This window comes from Syngnathus leptorhynchus, chromosome 5 (assembly GCF_054491065.1).
Source record: "Syngnathus leptorhynchus isolate UIUO chromosome 5, UIUO_Slep, whole genome shotgun sequence".
NCBI classification, from domain to species: domain Eukaryota; kingdom Metazoa; phylum Chordata; class Actinopteri; order Syngnathiformes; family Syngnathidae; genus Syngnathus; species Syngnathus leptorhynchus.
Window position 1 is genome coordinate 2,792,292 of NC_141199.1, and position 20,224 is coordinate 2,812,515.

At 42.0% G+C, this 20,224-nt stretch overlaps 2 protein-coding genes and 1 long non-coding RNA gene across 7 annotated transcripts; all 3 read left to right on the forward strand.

Annotated features, from left to right (window-relative positions):
- Positions 1-39: 39 nt before the first annotated feature.
- LOC147056240 (uncharacterized) lies at positions 40-5,291 on the forward strand. Of its 5 annotated transcripts, none has more exons than XR_015066030.1 (5): positions 40-1,370; positions 3,655-3,708; positions 3,999-4,124; positions 4,365-4,994; positions 5,100-5,291. It is a non-coding gene; the product is annotated as an uncharacterized LOC147056240 (long non-coding RNA). The 5 variants fall into 5 exon arrangements; XR_015066032.1 differs by having other exon boundaries at positions 41-1,370; positions 3,999-4,090; positions 4,365-4,999; XR_015066029.1 differs by having other exon boundaries at positions 42-1,370; positions 3,999-4,090.
- A 1,443-nt stretch (positions 5,292-6,734) lies between these two features.
- On the forward strand, positions 6,735-15,142 carry LOC147056241 (uncharacterized). The gene is made up of 11 exons (XM_085911554.1): positions 6,735-7,269; positions 7,398-7,491; positions 7,726-7,829; positions 7,923-10,178; positions 10,257-10,818; positions 10,942-12,070; positions 13,284-13,452; positions 13,610-13,689; positions 13,830-13,960; positions 14,159-14,251; positions 14,335-15,142. The coding sequence occupies exons 1-8, from the start codon at positions 7,210-7,212 to the stop codon at positions 13,634-13,636; spliced, it is 4,401 nt and encodes a 1,466-aa protein (XP_085767680.1). The 5' UTR covers positions 6,735-7,209; the 3' UTR covers positions 13,637-13,689; positions 13,830-13,960; positions 14,159-14,251; positions 14,335-15,142.
- A 594-nt stretch (positions 15,143-15,736) lies between these two features.
- On the forward strand, positions 15,737-20,001 carry LOC147056242 (uncharacterized). Its single transcript, XM_085911792.1, has 6 exons — positions 15,737-15,884; positions 17,191-17,247; positions 18,228-18,645; positions 18,911-18,982; positions 19,056-19,202; positions 19,312-20,001. Exons 3-6 carry the CDS (start codon positions 18,229-18,231, stop codon positions 19,549-19,551), a joined length of 876 nt encoding a protein of 291 aa, XP_085767918.1. The 5' UTR covers positions 15,737-15,884; positions 17,191-17,247; position 18,228; the 3' UTR covers positions 19,552-20,001.
- The last annotated feature ends 223 nt before the right edge of the window (positions 20,002-20,224 follow it).

Below are 20,224 nucleotides of genomic sequence, written 5' to 3' on the forward strand. Positions count from 1 at the left end.
AAGTGATCTGTGTTAAACCGGAAGTGACTCAAATCAAACCGCAAGTGACCGTATTCCAACACAAAGTGCCTCAAATAGCTACGTTTCGCTAACTTTTGCAATTTTTGTCCGATTCAACCCGTTTCAACATTTAACTCCGAAAGTGAAACTTTTGAAGCCGTATATTTTGTTCCGTTCCGAATTTGAAAACATTTTGGCGCAATTTTTTTTAAAATTCCCATTCATTCTCAATGGGGATTAAACATTTGCTCTAACTTTTACAATTTCTGTCCGATTCAACCCGCTACAACATTTAACCTCGAACGTGAATCTTTTGAAGCCATATATTTCGTTTCGTTCTAAATTTCCCTATTTTCTCAGTGAATCATTGCCGCTAGCTAGCAATAGCGACACGTCCAATACCAACAACCTTGGTTGCAGTTCTGCTCCGGAGTTTCTTTCAATAATCGTAATAAAATGTATATAAATGTCGGTGCTTACGTATTATCGGGAGGACCTTTAAAAAAACGACTCAAAAATTAAAGTAAATTATTTATTGAAACGATAACATTACATTTGTAATTCCGGAGGCCAGAACGTCGCAATTGCTTCCAAAAGTGACTCAAAGACATCAGTACAGGCAACATGCTTCCGCCACATGAATTCGGCCAAATACGACTCCAAATGGTGACGTGTAGTGCCACAGTGCTTCTTGTTTCGCCACTTTGCCGATCCCCATAGGCGTTCCACTGTCTGCGTATGAGCCCCGGTGTTCGGATCCACAAAGTTGTACTTGTGGTTGACGTTGAGGTGATGAAAGCCTAACCCTAACCCTAACCCTAACCCTAACCCTAACCCTTTTCTCCTGAAGGAACACAACAGCCTCTTCCTCAGTGCGCGGTAAATCAAAGATCTTCATACTAACCAACAAACCATGTGAAAAAAAAGAAAAAGTAAAAATCAAAGGTCCTCCCGATAATACGTAAGGACCTAAATGTCTTTAGTTATTCGGGATTTTGACGGTGGCGCACGAAGACAGGATATGGCGTCGTATTGTAGTTTTTTCCCCCCTCGCGTTTACGTGGATGCCACAATTATATCGAACACAATGGTTTTGATTATTCTTGAGCATACTGTAAAATAAATACATTTTGATTTCCTCGACAAACAACGCATCTTGATAACCGGTTGTGTTTCACAGTGCCCTATGTTGAAAAATCAATGTATATTTTGGGGTTGATTGATGCTTTGGAAAGTTACGTTACCACACCAAGTCTCGCGTGAGTTATATCCGCTTATCGCGATTGTTGCAGCCCGCGCGCAGTGCTGAGTCACAGACGGCGGATATCGAAAGAGACTGTAGCTGTGATCTTGCGCGTACTTGCCAAAAAGTGAGTATAAATATTTAAGTGATAATCCTGTTTACGGTTGTGCTGTTTGTGTAATCCCAGATTGTCTCGTGTGTGCGCCGTTTGGTTGGTAGCTTCGGCGATGCTTCACAAAAGAAGTCATTTTTATTACAATCGTTTGAGAATCAAAAAAGGCCCCGGTTCATTTTCTCTGTGAAGCATCGCCACGAGCTAGCATTAGCGAAACGTCCAAAAGCAACTACCTTGGTTGCAGCTCGGCGCCGGAGTTCAATAGGCGTAAAGAGGTTTAACATAAGAGGCGGTTGCTGTGGCGAATTATTTTTTTTATATTCAACTTTGATTCTTTCCATAATCGTAATAAAATGTTAAGTCTTTATTTCATCGAAATTTTGACGGTGGCGCACGGAGACAGGATATGGCGTCATATTGTAGTTTTTTTCCCCTCGTGTTTGCGTGGATGCCACAATTATTTCGAACTTAATGGTTTTAATTATTCTTAAGCATACTGTAAAATAAATACATTTTGATGTTTTCTTGACAAGCGGTTGTGTTTCACAGTGCCTTATGTTGAAAAATCAATGTATATTTTGGGGCTGATTGTTGCGTTGGAAAGTTACGTCACCACGCCAAGTCTCGCGTGAGTTATATCCGCTTATCGCGATTGTTGCAGCCCGCGCGCAGTGCTAAGTCACAGACGGCGGATATCGAATGAGACTGTAGCTGTGATCTTGCGCGTATTTGCCAAAAAGTGAGTATAAATATTTAAGTGTTAATCCTCTTTACGGTTGTGCTGTTTGTGTAATCCCAGATTGTTTCGTGTGTGCGCTGTTTGGTTGGTAGCTTCGGCGATGTTTCACAAAAGAAGTCATTTTCATTACAATCGTTTGAGAATCAAAAAGGCCCTGGTTCATTTTCTCTGTGAAGCATCGCCACGAGCTAGCATTAGCGAAACGGACAATAGCAACTACCTTGGTTGCAGCTCGGCTCCGGAGTTCAATAGGCGTAAAGAGGTTTAACATAAGAGGCTGTTGCTGTGTCGAATTTATTTTTTATATTCAACTTTGATTCTTTCAATAATCGTAATAAAATGTTAAGTCTTTATTTCATCGAAATTTTGACGGTGGCGCACGGAGACAGGATATTGCGTCATATTGTGACGCCAATTTGACGTCATACGAAACTAATGTCACTTAATTATATTTTTTCCCTTTCTGTTTTATTCCACTGCAGGACACAACTCAATTTCCAAGGTGAGGCATGATTCAGTTAGTCAATTTTATGTTGTCATCATTATAAAGCGATTGTATTTCAAGTTCCTGTGATGACGGTTTTGAAACAGTGATTACATTTGGTTACTGTTTTTTTAATTTAGTCAACGGTTTGTTTAATTTTGATTACTCTGCTTGTGTATTGTTGTTGTGCTTTTGGTTAAGTAGTGAGCACTAAAGTTCAAAACCTAGGTGTCTTTTCCCATGGTGGATGACAAAATTACATAGTCCTGATCTGATACAAAAGAAGCATCCAAGAGCAATTTATTAGTTTAGCTTTCTTTTGTTATAATTGGGGTCACTGTACCATTTACATTTGTACATTGAGGTAACATTGAATACTGTAAGTTAGGCATGCTTACGCCATGATCAAAGTTTCATTTTCTCCATCTCATAAACTCTAGTGCGACAGAAAATGTCACTGTACATAATTACATTGAGCCATAATATTTTTTATGATGCGCGATACCACCCACAAATTCATTTCTACCACATTCTTCTCACTAATAAGCGTTAGTTAAAACAGTTTTGCGTCTGATTTTTATAATGTTTATGTAATCTTAAAAAAAAAAAAAAATTTAAATGTACTTTTGCTTTGAGGTAGTTGTAAATTCAAAGCATGACTAATTACATTATAGGTTATTGATATTTGTTCCTTTTTTTCCTGCAGAGCTCCGTGATCTGTGGTTTGCTGCGCTCCGTGGACTTGTAGTCCTGCGACTTGTGGCTGACTCGTATACCCTCTCTGGTGGCCATCACTGTACATCATTATATTTTAATTCCTTGCTCCTATTGTAACTATTGTGCCATAATATTTTCACCCACAAATTCATTTGTACCACATTCTTCTCACTAATAATCGTAAAACTACAGTTAGAACAGTTTTGCGTCTGATTTTTATAATGTTTATGTAATGTCTTCTTAACAAAGGAAAAAATAATCAATTAAAAAGATACTTTTGTTTTGAGGTAGTTGTAATTTCAAAGCATGACTAATTACATTATAGGTTATTGATAGTTGTTCTTTTTTTCCTGCAGAGCTCCGTGGACTTGTAGTCCTGCGACTTGTGGCTGACTCGTACACCCTCTCTGGTGGCCATCACTGTACATCATTACATTTTAATTCCTTGCTCCTATTGTAACTATTGTGCCATAATATTTTCACCCACAAATTCATTTGTACCACATTCTCTTCACTAATAATCGTAAAACTACAGTTAAAACAGTTTTGTGTCTGATTTTTATAATGTTTATGTCATGTCTTCTTAACAAAGAAAAAAAATAATCAATTAAAAAGATACTTTTGCTTTGAGGTAGTTGTAAATTCAAAGCATGACTAATTACACGATAGGTTATTGATATATGTTCTTTTTTTCCTGCAGAGCTCCGTGATCTGTGGTTTTGCTACGCTCTGTGGACTTGTAGTCCTGCGACTTGTGGCTGACCCTGTATACCCTCTCTGGTGGCCATCACTGTACCTCATTACATTTTATTTCCTTGCTGCTATTGTAACTATTGTGCCATACTATTTTCACCCACTAATTCATTTGTATCACATTCTTCTCACTAATGGGCCTCTTGTATACAAGTTAAAATTACAGTTAACACAGTTGTGCATCAGATTTTTCCAATGTTCATGTAATGTCTTCTTTTAATAAATAAATTAATCGATTATAATTTAATTTTGCTTTGAGTTAGTTGTAACTAATTACAGTAGATTATTGATATTTGTTCTTTTTTTCCTGCAGAGCTCTGTGACCTGTCCTTCTGCGACGCTCTGTGGACTTGTCCTTCTGCGACGCTCGGGGACCTGTGGCTGACCCCCTATACCCTCTCTTGTCGTTGCTCTATCTTTTGTCCTCTGTCTTCCTTCTATCTACATCCTTTGAGAATCTGATATGCCGAGGAAAGGGAGGCGATCGCAGGCTGTAAAGTTGAGCTGGGAGCGACGCAAAAATCGTCGATGCTCGCCGCCGCTAATTACATGCACTGATCCAACCTTACCTACCCGGCATAACAAAATTGCACCTTTTGAAAACCTAACCGCACCTTTTGAAAACCTAACCGCACCTTTTGAAAACCAAACTGCACCTTTTGAAAATCAAACTGCACCTTTTGAAAATCAAACTGCACCTTTTGAAAATCAAACTGCACCTTTTGAAAATCAAACTGCACCTTTTGAAAACCAAACTGCACCTTTTGAAAACCTAACCGCACCTTTTGAAAACCTAACCGCACTTATTGAGACTGACAAACGTGGCGATGATCCACTTTGTCCACCTGCTGAACGTGCCGTTGATGCACAATTTGAGACTGATTCCTGTGACACTGGACCTGACGTTCCCGCTGCAGCTATGGCTTCTGTGCAACCTCATTTGGTAACGTATGTGTTGGCATCTCACAGCCAAGCTCATCCGATATATGGAGAATTCAGAAACAGTCAATGTGTGGCTAACTCTGTTACATTTCTGGCTTTCCTGCAGGAGCTCAATCACCTGACCAGCTCTGACCTTGATGCTGTTCTTAATGTTGGCAATGAACTGTATACATGTACTGTTGCTGCATTGAAAGCCCAAGGATGCTTCTTAGACAGATTTCTGACAGCTGATGAACTTCCAGGGATTGTACGTGGTTTTTCAAAGCAGCATGTCTTAATAAAGAATCAGTCAATGGGTGGTATGTTTACCACTTTCAATGGAGATGAGCTGTTTCTGAACCTTCGTGACAGACTCCAGTGCTTGACCTCAGAGGTCAATTATGCTCTGCTGATTATGCGGTTAACGTGCATTGCTGTTTTCCGAGACCACCAAGGCAGGTATGGATTTTTTGATCCCCACTCTCGAGGACGAGATGGCCTCCATGCTGACAACGGCACAGCGGTCATGATGCGCTTCACACATGTGTCCGACCTCATCGATAAGTTGACGGAGGTTTACACAAGCTTGAGATGCTTTGGTAATGAACCGTATGAGCTTGTACCAGTCTGCTTTGAACCTGTTGAAGTTCCCAGAAATGACCATGAGATGACGACATGTACACAGTCACCTCCCGTGATGAACATCCGTGACGCTGCCACAAGCAGACCTGTTGCTGAGATTGTCTGTGATGAGACGGGCGAGACTACACCGTGTACAGGTGCACGTCACTACCAAGAATTGATCGATAACGACAGTGAAGTGGTATTGCCAACAACAGGTAAACAGCTGCTAAATGTGTCAAAAATTGCGAAATCTAGGCGGAGAAAGTTCCAACGACAAATGAAAGCACAGGAAAAGTTAAAAGAAACAGCTGAAGTGAGTCGTAAAAAACAGGAACTAAGGAGAATTAAAAAGAACTCCAAGCAGAAGGACAATTACAGTAAAAACGCAGAGATAAGACAAATAAAACGTTGTTACATTACAACGCGTTATCAACAAGACAAGGGATTTAGTTCCAAACAGAAGTCCTATTTTACACAACGTTGTCAGATGGATAATGAGTTTAAGAAGAGAAATTGTTCCCGTGTGTTACGTCGTTATAAGACAGATGAGTGTTTTAAGATGAGACGACGCGCTTACATTACAGAACGTTACCGTGACGATGTTGGCTTTAAGAACAGACAGCGTTCTTACATCACCGAACGTTACCGTGACGATGTTGGCTTTAAGAACAGACAGCGTTCTTACATCACCGAACGTTACCGTGCCGATGTTGGCTTTAAGAACAGACAGCGTTCTTACATCACCGAACGTTACCGTGACGATGTTGGCTTTAAGAACAGACAGCGTTCTTACATCACCGAACGTTACCGTGACGATGTTGGCTTTAAGAACAGACAGCGTTCTTACATCACCGAACGTTACCGTGACGATGTTGGCTTTAAGAACAGACAGTGTTCTTACATCACAGAACGTTACCGTGACGACGATGGTTTCAAAACCAAACAGCGCAGTTACATCAGAGGACGTTACCGTGACGATGTTGGGTTTCGAAACAGGCAGCGCAATTACATTACGCGCCGTTACTTAAACAACCCTAAATTCCGAGTCAAACATCAGGAAATCATGAGGCGCATAATGAAAAGAACATCTGATTCACTGAGGACTAAAACAATGCGCAGAGCAAGTACGCTTTTACTAAAATACAAAGTCATTAACCAACTATGTAGGGAGCGAAATGACTGTGTGATTATGAAAGCTGTTGAGCTCTTCAAAGCCGAAGTTAAGAACGGCCCCACATTTGTCTGCACAGTTTGCCACAGAGCATTGTTTCCGAACCAGGTACGCCCTTGCCATCGTAGCTTTTATAAGAAAAACAGTCATGTTGTTGCACGTTGTCTCACGGGACAATTTGTCCATATTTGTGATGATGAATGTCAGCCCTCGTGCAGAGTACCAGCTGAAAGAAAACTGGAGTGGATATGTCACACTTGTTTTAGTCACCTCAAAGATGGTAAAATGCCTGCACTTGCTGTTGCAAACAATCTAACACTTTCTGATATTCCAAAGGAGCTGTGTGGATTGAACATCCTGGAGAGACACCTGATTTCAAAATGCATATCATTTGCCAAAATCGTACCTCTTCCCAAAGGTCAACAACGAGCCATTCGTGGAAATGTTGTGTGCGTGCCATCTGAGGTACAAGAGACGGTCAATGTCTTGCCGAGACTACGAAGTAAGTCACAGATGTTGAGAGTGAAGCTGAAGAGACGGCTTTGCTACAAAGGCCATCAGTTTTTCCAAACCGTCACTTGGTCCAAGCTTATGAGTGCTCTGCTGAAACTGAAACAAATCCATCCACAGTACAGAGACATAACTATTCGCGACGACGCGGACCTTTGCGACCCAACCCTCACCGATGACGAGAGCAGCTCGGACGAAGCGGAAATGAGTGACCGTGAGTATAATGAGGAAGCTCTGGAGGAGATCTACAGATTTGAGAGTGAAGCTCTGTGTGGGACGAACAGTGACTCACGAGATGACAACAGTGGTAAGAAACAGCAGCGAGAAAATGCAGATGATGGTGATGAACCAAATGGTGGAGTGATCCTTGAATCGTGTCTCCAACCCAATGATGTGTCGGAGGAAATCATGAGTTTTACAGAGGGCATTTACTGCGTTGCTCCTGCAGAGAGAAACAACCCGGTAAGCTTTTTCAAGACGCCCAAACTTGAGGCCATGGCTTTTCCAGTGCAGTTTCCCACTGGTCAAAACACCCTTGATGAAGAGAGAGCGGTAAAACTCACACCAAGCAAATATTTCAAAACGCGTCTGTGTTGTGTCGATGAACGTTTTGCTCGAGATACCAACTACTTGTTCTTTGCCCAGTTTGTGACTGAAATTTACCAGGCAACGTCGAGCATGACGATACAGCTGCGCAAAGGTAAGCCTTTCACCAGGGATGGTCGAAGGATCAACAACGCCATGCTTCAGGACAAACGTGAAGTTGAGAAATTGGTGCGCAGCAAGGATGCCGTCCGATTCATGACACCACTGAGAGGTACGCCGGCCTATTGGGAGAGAACCACCAATGATCTTTTTGCGATGATCCGACAGCTGGGCACACCCACCTTCTTTTGCACGTTTTCTGCTGCCGAAATGCGTTGGGAAGAAGTCATCACTGCCATCAAAGCGCAACAAGGTGAAGTAGTGAATTTCGCCCAACTTGACTGGGCGACTAAGTGTGAGATCCTACGCAGCAATCCTGTGACGACGATGCGCATGTTTAACAAACGTGTGGAAGCTCTTTTCAGAGATTTGATCCTATCTCCGGCGCAACCGATTGGTGAGGTCGTCGACTACTTCTACCGACTAGAGTTTCAACACAGAGGAAGTCCTCACATTCATTGCCTCATATGGGTTCGAGGTGCCCCTGTATTTGAGGAAGCCTCAGATGGAGCCATCTGTCATTTTGTGTCTCGCTACATCTCGGCTGAGCTGCCGGACCCGGAGAAGGAACCGGAGTTGTACAAGAAGGTCACAGAGGTTCAGATGCACAGTAAGAGCCACTCTAAAACGTGTGTCAAACACCAAGGTGCGAATTGCCGCTTTGGATTCCCCAAACAACCCTGCGACGAAACAACGATCGTCAGACCTCTACCCGTCGATGACGACAATCGGGATCGACACAAGGACAATCGGTCGGCGGCAAATGACAAGCTTCTGCCCGTGCTACGTCTGCTGAATGAGCCCGAGGCTTCATCCCTGACTCTGTCGCAGGTACTGGCTAAATGTAACCTCACCGGTGTCGAGTACATGAACTATTTGCAGACGACTGCCTCCTCGAGTTCTGTCGTGCTGAAGCGTGAACCGAAAGACTGCTGGGTCAACAACTACAACCGCCATTTGCTTCTCGCCTGGGATGGGAACCTGGACGTCCAATACATCCTGAATGCCTACTCTTGCATCGCGTACATCTGCAGCTACATCAGCAAAGCTGAACACGGTTTGAGCCAATACCTGAAATCTGTGATTGAAAACTCCCGCAGCGAAAATGTCAACGAGAGCGATGAGATGAAGCAGATTATGCAAGCGTACTCCAAAAAGAGAGAAGTGAGCGCCCAGGAATGTGTCGCACGCGCATGCGGCTTGCATATGAAACAGTCCTCCCGCAGTGTGGTATTTATACAAACGAGTGACAATGCGCTTAAAATGAGTTACCCTCTCTCACTGCTTGAGGGCAAAACGCAGGAATCTCATGAGGTGTGGATGACTGGCCTGCCAGACAAGTACAAATGCAGACCTCAAACGGAGGAATTTGAAGTCATGTGCTTGGCTGATTTTGCATCGACGTGCAGAATTGTTTACGGCAAACAAGTCAAAGGTAAGAATGTTTTGCCTCTGTTGAACGAGATGGGCTTTGTCCAGAAAAGAACGGAAAAACACGCGGTCATCAAATACTGTAAGTACTCTGAACAAAAGAATCCCGAGGAGTATTTCTGCGCCTTGCTCAAGCTGTACCTGCCTCACCGTGCCGATTGCCAGCTAAAATCTGAGCGCTTTCCCACATTTCAGCTGTTTCATGATCACGCCTGTGTACAGTTACCGTACGACGACTCTGTGGAGCGTGTGTGCCAGATCGTCAAAAGGAACAGAGACAGGTATGAGAAACACAGTCGAGACATTGACAACGCCATCCAAGAGGTGGAGGACAGTGGGCTCGTCATCAACGAATGGTGCCACCTGGCTCCCGAGAGTGAGTTGCAGAGACTTGAATGCCTTGAGGAAATCAACGCGAGAGATGAACCGAATGACAACGTGGCGGAGAATGTCCCGGACTACGACGTCAGGTCAGAAAGAACACAAATGTCCATCGTGACAGAGGCCGCCGCCATCGATCCCGCAGTGTTACGCGACATGTATCGTAACCTTAACCAAAAGCAAGCGTGTGTCTTCTACAAGGTCAGAGATTGGTGCATTAAACGTGTGTGTAGCTCAAAGCCAATCGAGCAGTTCTTCTACCACATCAACGGTGGCGCCGGGACCGGCAAATCCCATCTGATCAAATGTATCCACGCAGAGGCTACCAGAATACTGCAGAGACTACCACGACTGGCTGAGGAGGCCGACATTTCCAAGGCAACGGTTGTTCTCGCAGCTTTCACAGGCACGGCGGCGTTCAACATTTCTGGGACAACTTTGCATTGTCTCCTCAAACTGCAGAGAAGTCTCAAACCCCCGTACCACGGCCTGGGCAATAAGCTGGACGAAGTCCGAGCCGAGCTGTCGATGGCCCAGATACTCATCGTCGATGAGATTTCCATGGTGTCGAAAGACCTCTTCGCCTACGTCAACGCCAGGTTGAAACAAATCAAAGGAATTGTTTTACCTTTTGGTGGCATGTCTGTTCTTGCTGTTGGAGATTTCTTCCAGCTCCCTCCCGTGAGACAGTCCAAACCTCTGTGCGTGTACGATCCCACGCGGCTGGACCACTGGCGTGACAACTTCACAACCATCACACTCAGCGACATCATGCGGCAGAAAGACGATATCGCCTTTGCCGAACTGCTGAACCGACTCCGCGTCAAAGAAAAGTCTGACGAACTGTCGGAACTGGACAGAGCTCTCCTTGCCACGAGGTACACTTGCCCGGAAATGTGTCCAAAGCATATTCTGCACGTTTTTGCCACCAATAAACAGGTGGATGGCCATAACTCCGCGATGCTGAATCTGCTTCATAAGGACATTGTGCAAATTGACGCGGATGACTACAAGAAAGACAAAGGTACTGGCAGAATGGCAAGGCAAGCTTACCCTGTGCAAGGCGCTAAGAATGAGCTCCCGGACTCAATCAAAGTTGCCTTGGGCGCACGTGTTATGATCACTCGCAATATCGATGTTCAAGCAGGTCTGTGCAATGGGATGTTTGCAAAAGTTGTCCAATTGGTCAACTATCCGAATGAAGCACGTGTCCAGAAACTTGCCTTGGAACTCGACCATGTGAGTAAGACCGCACGTACTGCTAACCCCGTGTACATTGACAGACAGGAGGAAAAGCTGAAGAAGGCCGGAGTGGTGCGCCGACAGTTTCCCATTAAGCTTGCTTTTGCCTGCACCATCCATAAGGTACAAGGCATGACGACATCAGAGGCTGCAGTTTCGCTGAAAGGTGTTTTCGAACACGGCATGGGGTACGTAGCTCTGAGTAGAGTCACTTCGCTCAGTGGTCTCCATATTCTGCATATGGATGAGAGAAGAATCCACGCGAATCCAGAAATCACTGCTGCTCTTGCTGAGATGGCAGTGGATTCTTTGGACAGCGTAATGCCTCTCCTTCACCTGATGCCGTCGGTAGATCGGGCAAATCACCTGGTTGTCATCCATCATAACACCGAAGGGCTGTCTTGTCACGTGCAAGATATCGTGTCTCATCACGAACTGCTTTTTGCCGACGTTTTGTGCTTCACAGAGACACACCGCCAAGGACCAGTGGCCGATGGCCGCGCTTGCTTGCAAGGCTACACCATGTTTCACAGGAACCGAAGGGATTCTTACACAAACTTTCCTGACTTGGCGACCAAACTTGGTGGTGGCGTAGGTATTTGTGTCAAAAGTCACATCGCAGCCCAGGAAAAGAAATACATTCAGGGCGTGACCGACATCGAATTTGTTGTGGTGAAACTTGAAGCGCCACTCAATGTGTTGATTGCTGCCGTTTACAGGCCTCCGGGCAACAGTCTGCGCACTTTTCTGCCGAGCTTGGGAAATCTGTTGCGGTACCTTGAAGTAATGGACCATCATCAGATCTTGGTATGTGGAGATTTTAATGAAGATATGCTATCTGCCTCATTCAAGCCCATTCTTGATTTGTTTTGCTCAAAAGGTTACACGCAACTCATAACCACTGCTACCACTGACAAGAACACATTGCTTGACCTCATTTTTGTCTCTCGACCTCAGTGTGCTCTTCATTCAGGTGTCTTGCGAACCTACTACAGCTATCACAATCCCGTTTTCTGTGTTTTGACCAGTGAAAGGTAAGTCACGGCTAAATCATGCGGTTCAGCATTTTCTAAAACAACAAGGATGGAAATCGAAACGTGAATGGTGTCGTAAGTGTATGATAATAGTGGTGGGTGACTTGTTGACTTGAGGTGAAATGGGATCTGGGGCCAAGGTGGCTCAGAATGGTAAACGTAATGTTGGCATTTGGCAGAAACCTCACAATTTCCACATAAAAAATAACTATCGACCCATGTGGATAGCGATAGCTGCGATAGCAGCCTTGTACCGCTAATGTAAATTGGTGGCAAACAAAATGAAATCCACCCCAATTTTGTACACTGAGGTTTCTGCTTGATGCTAGCAATAAACCGGTTGCCTTGCTGGCATTACAAATGAAGAAAACATTGACTTGGAAAATAGTTATCGATGACAAAGATTGGCTTGACACGAGAAGCATGCATCAGAGTGAGTGAAGGGGAGATGGAGAGGTGTGGCCTTTTTAATTTGGATGAACTATTATCATTTTCAAAGGTAAATCATATAGGAGTGTTAATGGAAACAAATAGTGAGTAAAGCCAAACATGGAACTGTGATTAAAAAGTATCATGAGTAAATGATACATGCAAAGATAAGAAGAGTTGAAGTCATTCATGCCTGTGGTGGTGAGTTGAGGATGGGCCTGTATGTTGAGATGGAATGGGGGTTGGTGTTGACTCAAGTTCAGTTAAGGGAAGGCCAAGGCTTTTTAAAATCTCAAAAGCCTTCCCTTAACTTGATGTGACTTTTTAATATTTTAAACTTTTTAATTTGTTTTATTAGTTTTCAAAAAGCCTTCCCTTAGCTCGAGTTGATTTAAGTTTTTAACTTGTAAACCTTTTAACTTTTGAAACTTTTAACTTGAAACTTTCAACTTTTTAAATTTTTAACTTTTGAAACTTTTAGAATTTTTAAACTAACTTATAGACGAGTTAAGGGGAGACTTTTTATCGTTTTTGATTTCTGATTTTACCACCACATTTTAAAGATGAGTTATAGGAAGGCCTTTTAAACGTTATTTATTTTTTAATTGTTTTTCACACCAATTTATTTATTTATTTGTTTATTTATTTATTATAATTGTTCTACATCATAATCATGAGGCGAGAACAGAAAACAGACTAGGTAAGTTTCTCATCATGACACATGTTTTATCTTTCTTTCAAGAGACAGTAAATGCTGCCATTTCACTCTTCTGTATTTTAACAGTTTCCTTTATCTGGCGAAAGCAGCTCATTCCAGAATCAAGGCCAGTGTGCCATCAGGTGCACAAGTCCAGCTCTTCGCACAAACATCAGTCCTTATTGCGTTGACTTATCCGCGAATCATTTTTGTCGCCATTCCCAAAAAGCAGCTCGTCCCAGAATCGAGGCCAGAGGTAGGCATGACAAATTACTCTATTGTAATGTAAGTGTAGAAAAGGAAAGTATTACATTTGAATGTATTGTAATTCATAGGCAAGGTTGTGTAAGCCCTCTGCAGAATCGTACATTTTTATTCAATTTTTTGGGATTGTCCTTTTTTTCTCCACAAAGACCTTGAGCATGCCAAAACATTCATAATGGACCAATGACTCCCAAACCAAAGTGGCGAGAAGCGGACTTCTCATTCTTTCGTGAGTAGCCAATAAGACGATTGTCATGAAAGAGCCTCTTTAAATTTGAATATCTTTTCCACCTCATGTCATCTCCACCTCAATGTTTGTTTTTTTATTTTTTCACGTTGCCTGTGGCTCCACACGCTCCTTTTGTCTAGACAGGAGCTCGGCCACCCTGGGAATCAACCTTGATGAGAACCGACCTATCTCGCCGGAGAAATGAATGACATTTTACGAAGATCCATGCGCCCAATGTTCTTCTTAACTTTCTATTGACTGAAAGCAAAACGTAAGTAAGCCTAATTCCAAACTCTTACATTTGTAAAGCCAAAACAAAATGGTTGTGCCCGAAAATAGGATACAGGTATGTGAATGTTTTCATGTCATTCGCTCTATAGTACAAAGATACTCGTTGTACATGTGCTGGAAGTATGACTTCATTGTAATGTGACTTTCAAAAATGAATTGATTATGATATTATGTACAGCGAGAGCCAAGCATTTCAAGAAGACTTGTACAAGGGAGCCCTGCATCATGGAGCGCAAACTCCCAAACACACATGACTTCTCCTGATTCTTCTGTGAGTAGCCAACAAGCAAAATTGTCAGGAAGCACTCTTCAATTTTATCGCTTCTCCTCAACACCTCCTTCATGTTTTTCTAGTATGCTCTTGGCCCAAGAGTCTTGGGTCTTGCCTGTGGTTCTACACGCATGCAGTCATGCAGACAAAGAACACCTTGCCCTTTAACTGTCGGAAGCTGTCCCTCTGCGAAGCCTCGTAGCATACAGTCTGTTTTCTGTTCTCATTTATTTATTTGTTTATTTATTTGTTGTTGATTTATTTTTTTGGCTATTTTTAACACTGCTTTGAACTTAGACGTTTTAACCGTATTGCGTTGCACAATTGTCGGCCTTTCTATATCTCTTTGCCTTAAATTATGTTGACATTATCTTTTGTATATCATATGTACCCCCAGTCTGACTCACATCTACAATCATGCTACACTTAAACTTTTTAATAAAAATAGTTTGATTCAGTCGGGGGAAAAAACATTATCACATCAAATTATCAATTCAGTGAAACATTTATGGTTTTTTAAATTTCTGTTATTTCTTCAGAGTTTCTAAAAGTTATTTATAAAATTTCAAGCATTACATATTCACATACAAGTGAAGTCCAATTGATTTATTCTTGTTTGTCATTTGTTATGTTTATTATTTATTGAAACAGTAAAACATTTGATTTTTTTTTTAGTTTTGAAGAGTTTTTTTTCATATTTCAAGCATTATATATTCGATTCTCCCCCCCCCCCCCCCCCCAAAATCGTACTGTATTTCTGTTCCAAAAAGCACCATGCAACTTTTTTTTTCATTCTTGTTTAGAAAGAAAAGTCTAAAGTGTATGTTGACTACTTATGTTGTGATTTGTCGTATAAAAGAACCTGTTTTGAATGACATTATGAAACTTTAAATAAATACTTATGTTTTATCTAAACTTTGCATGTTCATTCATTACTTTCACACTACTCACTATTTTAATGTCATGTTGTCATTATTCATCAGCCAATGCATGCATCAGGGCTGGAGTGAGTTGGGATAGTCGGAGGTTTGTTTTTGGGGAATGAGAAAATTATAGAAAGTTTACTATAATATTGTCTTGTGATCATAGTTTATTGTTATGTTGTCTTGTATGTACATTCTATAACTTGCTATACTGTATATTGTTTTATCTTTGCGATTGTACTGATCACGTTGCATTGAAATAATTTGAAAAATATCGGTAATCTCATGAACTGTGGCGATTAAAGTTATTAGCATTACTGTACAACTATTTGATTACTATCATGACCAGTTCTAAAGATGCTGAAGCACGGTCACTCGATCGTATCGTTACGTATCGCGTGATTGTGTTTACCGCCTTAAAGTCGGCGCTACCATTTTTCACCTTGGGTGGGGGGTGGGGTCTAGAAGCATTGAGTTCGCGTTAATATAAACATGCACATGTTCACTCAATTGTGTAATCATATTTCACATGAATCTCGTAGCGATGTGTTCCGCTCTCAGTGTTTTTCTTCTGTGTGGAAGAAAGTTTGGATGCTACGACAAAAAGTTAATATCCCTTTTCAGACTTCGCACAGACCTTCGCGCCACTGAGATGTGGGTGGAGACAAATTGGTGCACTGGCTCTCTTTCTCTGCTTGACGACGAGAAAGGTAAGTGGCTTTTCAGACGTCTACCCCCAACCCGAGATTTTTTTACAACTTTATTAAAAACCCTGAGTATATGCTTAAATTTTTAACCAGGATTGTTACGATAGTTCGGAAAGTAGCACTTCCTCACTTCAAATTGAAGTTAATTAAGATCGGCACAGTTCAATTACTGTACTATTACATCTTATTACGCATTAACTATACATATACAACGACGCAAAATTCATTTAATTCAGTCAACATCTCTTAGTGAGCGATCTATAAATGGATAATTACAAATTCCGATCTTTCGTCCATTCACTTCTTTGCTTTCCGTCGAGCAAAAAAAAAAAAAAAAAACCCCGCCCGCCATTACGAAAGGTGCATATAGCAAATGAACTTATAATTAGTAATTAATTAGTCAGTCAAAACTACATGTTTGTTTTGCGTTCCAATCAATTACGGAGGATTCCCATTTTTATTGCTCCTGGCTATGACTATTTGGACCTATCGTCCGCCGTTTGCTTCTGCCACAATCACAAAATGGACGTGCCACGCCCATGATGCATGCACTTTGCGTTACGGAGTAAGGACATTTCTGGAAAGATACACGACGCGTAATTCATTTAGTTCAGACAACTCGTAGTCCGCCCCACATAAATGGATAATTACAAATTCCGACCCTTCGTCCATTCACTTCTTTGGTTTCCGTCGAGCAAAAAAAAAAAAAAAAAAAAAACCCGCCCGCGATTACGAAATGCGCATATAGCAAATGAACTTATAATTGGTAATTAATTAGTCAGTCAAAAGTACATGTTTGTTTTGCGTTCCAATCAATTACGGAGGATTCCCATTTTTATTGCTCCTGGCTGTGACTATTTGGACCTATCGTCCGCCGTTTGCTTCTGCCACAATCACAAAATGGACGTGCCACGCCCATGATGCATGCACTTTGCGTTACGGAGTAAGGACTTTTCTGGAAAGATACACGACGCGTAATTCATTTAGTTCAGACAACTCGTAGTTCGCCCCACATAAATGGATAAAAACAAGTTTTACAGTGTTCTTTAATTTAAATATTTGATTTCGGTCGGCACCCAAAGAAATTTACAGGCGCCATTATGAAATGTGCGTCTCAAATTATATAGCGGATGGCATAAAAAGGGTGATCTAAAAGCATTGAGTTCACTTAAATATAAACATGTATATGTTCACTCAATGGTGTAATCATATTTCACATGGATTTAGAGCGATGTGTTCCGCTCTCAGTGTTTTTCTTCTGTGTGTAAAAGTTTTGACGCTACGACTAAAAGTTACCCTCCCTTTTCAGACTTTCACACACATTCTGCACCGCAGGAAAATTTGAGAATTTTTGAAGACGAGAAAGGTAAGTGGTTTTTCAGATGTCTCACCCCCAACCCGAGATTTTCTCACAACTTTCTTAAAAACCCTGAGTATATGCTTAATTTTTAAGCAGGATTTTTGCGATTGTGGGGAAAGTAGCACTTCCTCACTTCAAACTGAAGTTAATTAAGATCGTCACAGTTCAATTACTGTACTATTACATCTTATTACGCATTAACTATACATGTACAGCGACGCAAAATTCATTAATTCAGTCAACATCTCTTAGTGAGTGATCCATAAATGGATAATAACAAATTCCGACCCTTCGTCCATTCACTTTGGTTTCCGTCGAGCAAAAGAAAAAGAAAAAAAAAGATCCGCCCGCCATTACGAAATGCGCATATAGCAAATGAACTTGTAATTAGTAATTAATTAGTCAGTCAAAACTACATGTTTGTTTTGCGTTCCAATTAATTACGGAGTATTCCCCTTTTTATTGCTCTTTGGTATGACTATTTGCACCTAGCGTCCGCCGTTTGCATCGGCCACAATCGACAAAATGGACGTGCCACGCCCATAATGCATGCACTTTGCGTTACGGAGTAAGGACATTTCTGGAAAGATACACGACGCGTAATTCATTTATTTCAGATGACATCTCGTAGTTCCCCACACATAAATGGATAAAAACAAGTTTTATAGTGTTCTTTTATGAAATTCTTTGAGTTTGGTTGGCCCCCAAAAAAATGCACAGGCGCCATTATGAAATGTGCTTCCAAAATTATATAGCAGATGACATTGTAACTGTAAGAACTGATATGTACTGACCGAGTAACGTTCGTAGTATTGAATCATTGCCCGGTGTTTATTTGTAGCAGTCTTGATATGCTACACACTCGTGAACTATTGACTTTGTCACTCAGTCAGATGTATTATAATAGTAATTATTACAAGAATAATTTGCCAATTTTCATCTACAAACTAAACAAGTCAATTTCTCCCTTTTTTCTTCTCTTTCAGAATGGCGACAAAAATGATCCCGGCGAAGGTTGTCGCAATCAGGAGTGCTGTTCGAGCACGGAGCTGGATCTGTGCTGATGATGGCACCTTGTCCATGCAAGGACAGCACAAGAATGTGTCTGTTGCTCTCTGCGACGACAAGAAGGCATATAAAGTTGTTCTCTTTGAGCACTTGGCAGCCCTTGTCACAGAGGGCAACAGTTACATCTTTTTAAACTTTGGTTTGGACCAACGGGGCCTTGTGCTCCTCACCAAACCCGGCTCCAAAATTTTTACCGGGGCTCAAGTAACCACCAGCCCGGAATTGGAAGCAGAGGCCAGGGCCCTCGTATACCCTGACTCGGTGGAATCATCTCCTCAGGAGGTAGTGAGAAAGCTTCCTGAGGAGATGGTGTCACTTGATGGCGTCATAAGTGATGTAAGTTACCTGCACCCACAAATGCACATATACACACATGTATTTGTGTACATCTGTGAAGACATGATGCATGTGCAATGATGTACATGCATGCGGATGCTAAGCCCCACCCACACACACACAAAATCATTGAAATCCTCTGTTTAGTACTAAGGTATCAAAAGTTTTTTTTCTTTTGTCATCGTTAAGGTTGTGTACACAGACACGACACGCTCATTGTCAAACGCAATTATTGTAATTGGGATATCAATTTGGTCCACTTTAGATGCGTCCAATCCGCATGGTCTGCCAGAGAGGCAACCACCTTGTGCCGTTTCGGAGTGTGACGCTGAAAAAGGTAAGTAGCCATTTGTACGTCACGTTTTGTAGCACTTTGCACACATACTTAATGCATTTTTAAACAACTGCAGGATGAGGCCTCTGTCAAAATTGGCCTCTGGCGGGAGGCCAATCTCGTGGAGCTGAAGGTCGGCGGTTCCTTCAGATTCACTCATCTGAGTGCTCGGGTGAATGACTCGGGAGTGATGCTCCACTCCACAGGTTATACAGAAGTAGAGGTTAGTAAATGGCTTCACATATCTGTACTTTGTTGTTTTCCACCATTGGTAAACATTGTTATCCATTCATCAAAACTAATTTGATTGTTGTTGTTTTTTTATTCAACAGGCCTGCAACTCCAGCCTCTCCTTCAACATTTTAGGGATCCACTATGGGGAAGAGCTGGTGGAGGTCCTGTCAAACACAGGAGACGTCACCAGTATCAATCTTGACGTCTGGAAACTGACATTCACCGAGCCCCCCCATATCCCACAAGATGGGATCCCCGTCATTGTCACGCGTGTCCAGGGCGCTGTGACAAAGATCGAATGCCTGAATGAATGCTTGAATGAATTCTTGAATGAATGAATGAATGTTGTATATTTGAATGAATGAATGGTTGACAGTAATTGAATGCTTGAAATTAATTGAATGTGTGAAGGAATGGTGATACGTAAATGTTTAATGTTGAAGTTTCTAACAAAGTGTCCTTTTGTGTTCTTTTAGTGATAATAACACCTCAAGGTCGGTGAGGAACGAGAACAGCACCACGTCCAGGTGGTCGGGCTGCGAGAGGAAAACACCCCACTCCTGACCACAGTGATGACACCTCGACGGGGAGGAGATGGCCATCGACCAATCATCACGCAATATTTTGCATGCATTAATATTCAAATTGTGTTTCTTTAAAACTGGGCAACCCGGAAGAATGTGTCGTGTTTTGGTGGTTACAAAAACGCACGAGTTTTAGTGTCAGGGACCCGGGACCCAGGCCTGTATTAGTGCGCTTTGTTAGGAATAAACAATTGGTCAATTTGTTCTGATTGATCTACTGGTCTTCTCTTTGACAGAACTAATTCGCAAAATTGTTAGGTGCGCCAGTGTGTGGATTGGGACATAGCAACTTGTGTTAAGTGTTGATCGCAATTTGAAGTCTAATCAATAGCTAAAGATCCCTATCCTGACACTGAGTATCTCTTATTTAATGTGTTTGTGGATTTGTTTGTGAGCTTCTTCACATTCAAAGCATTCAGCACATTCA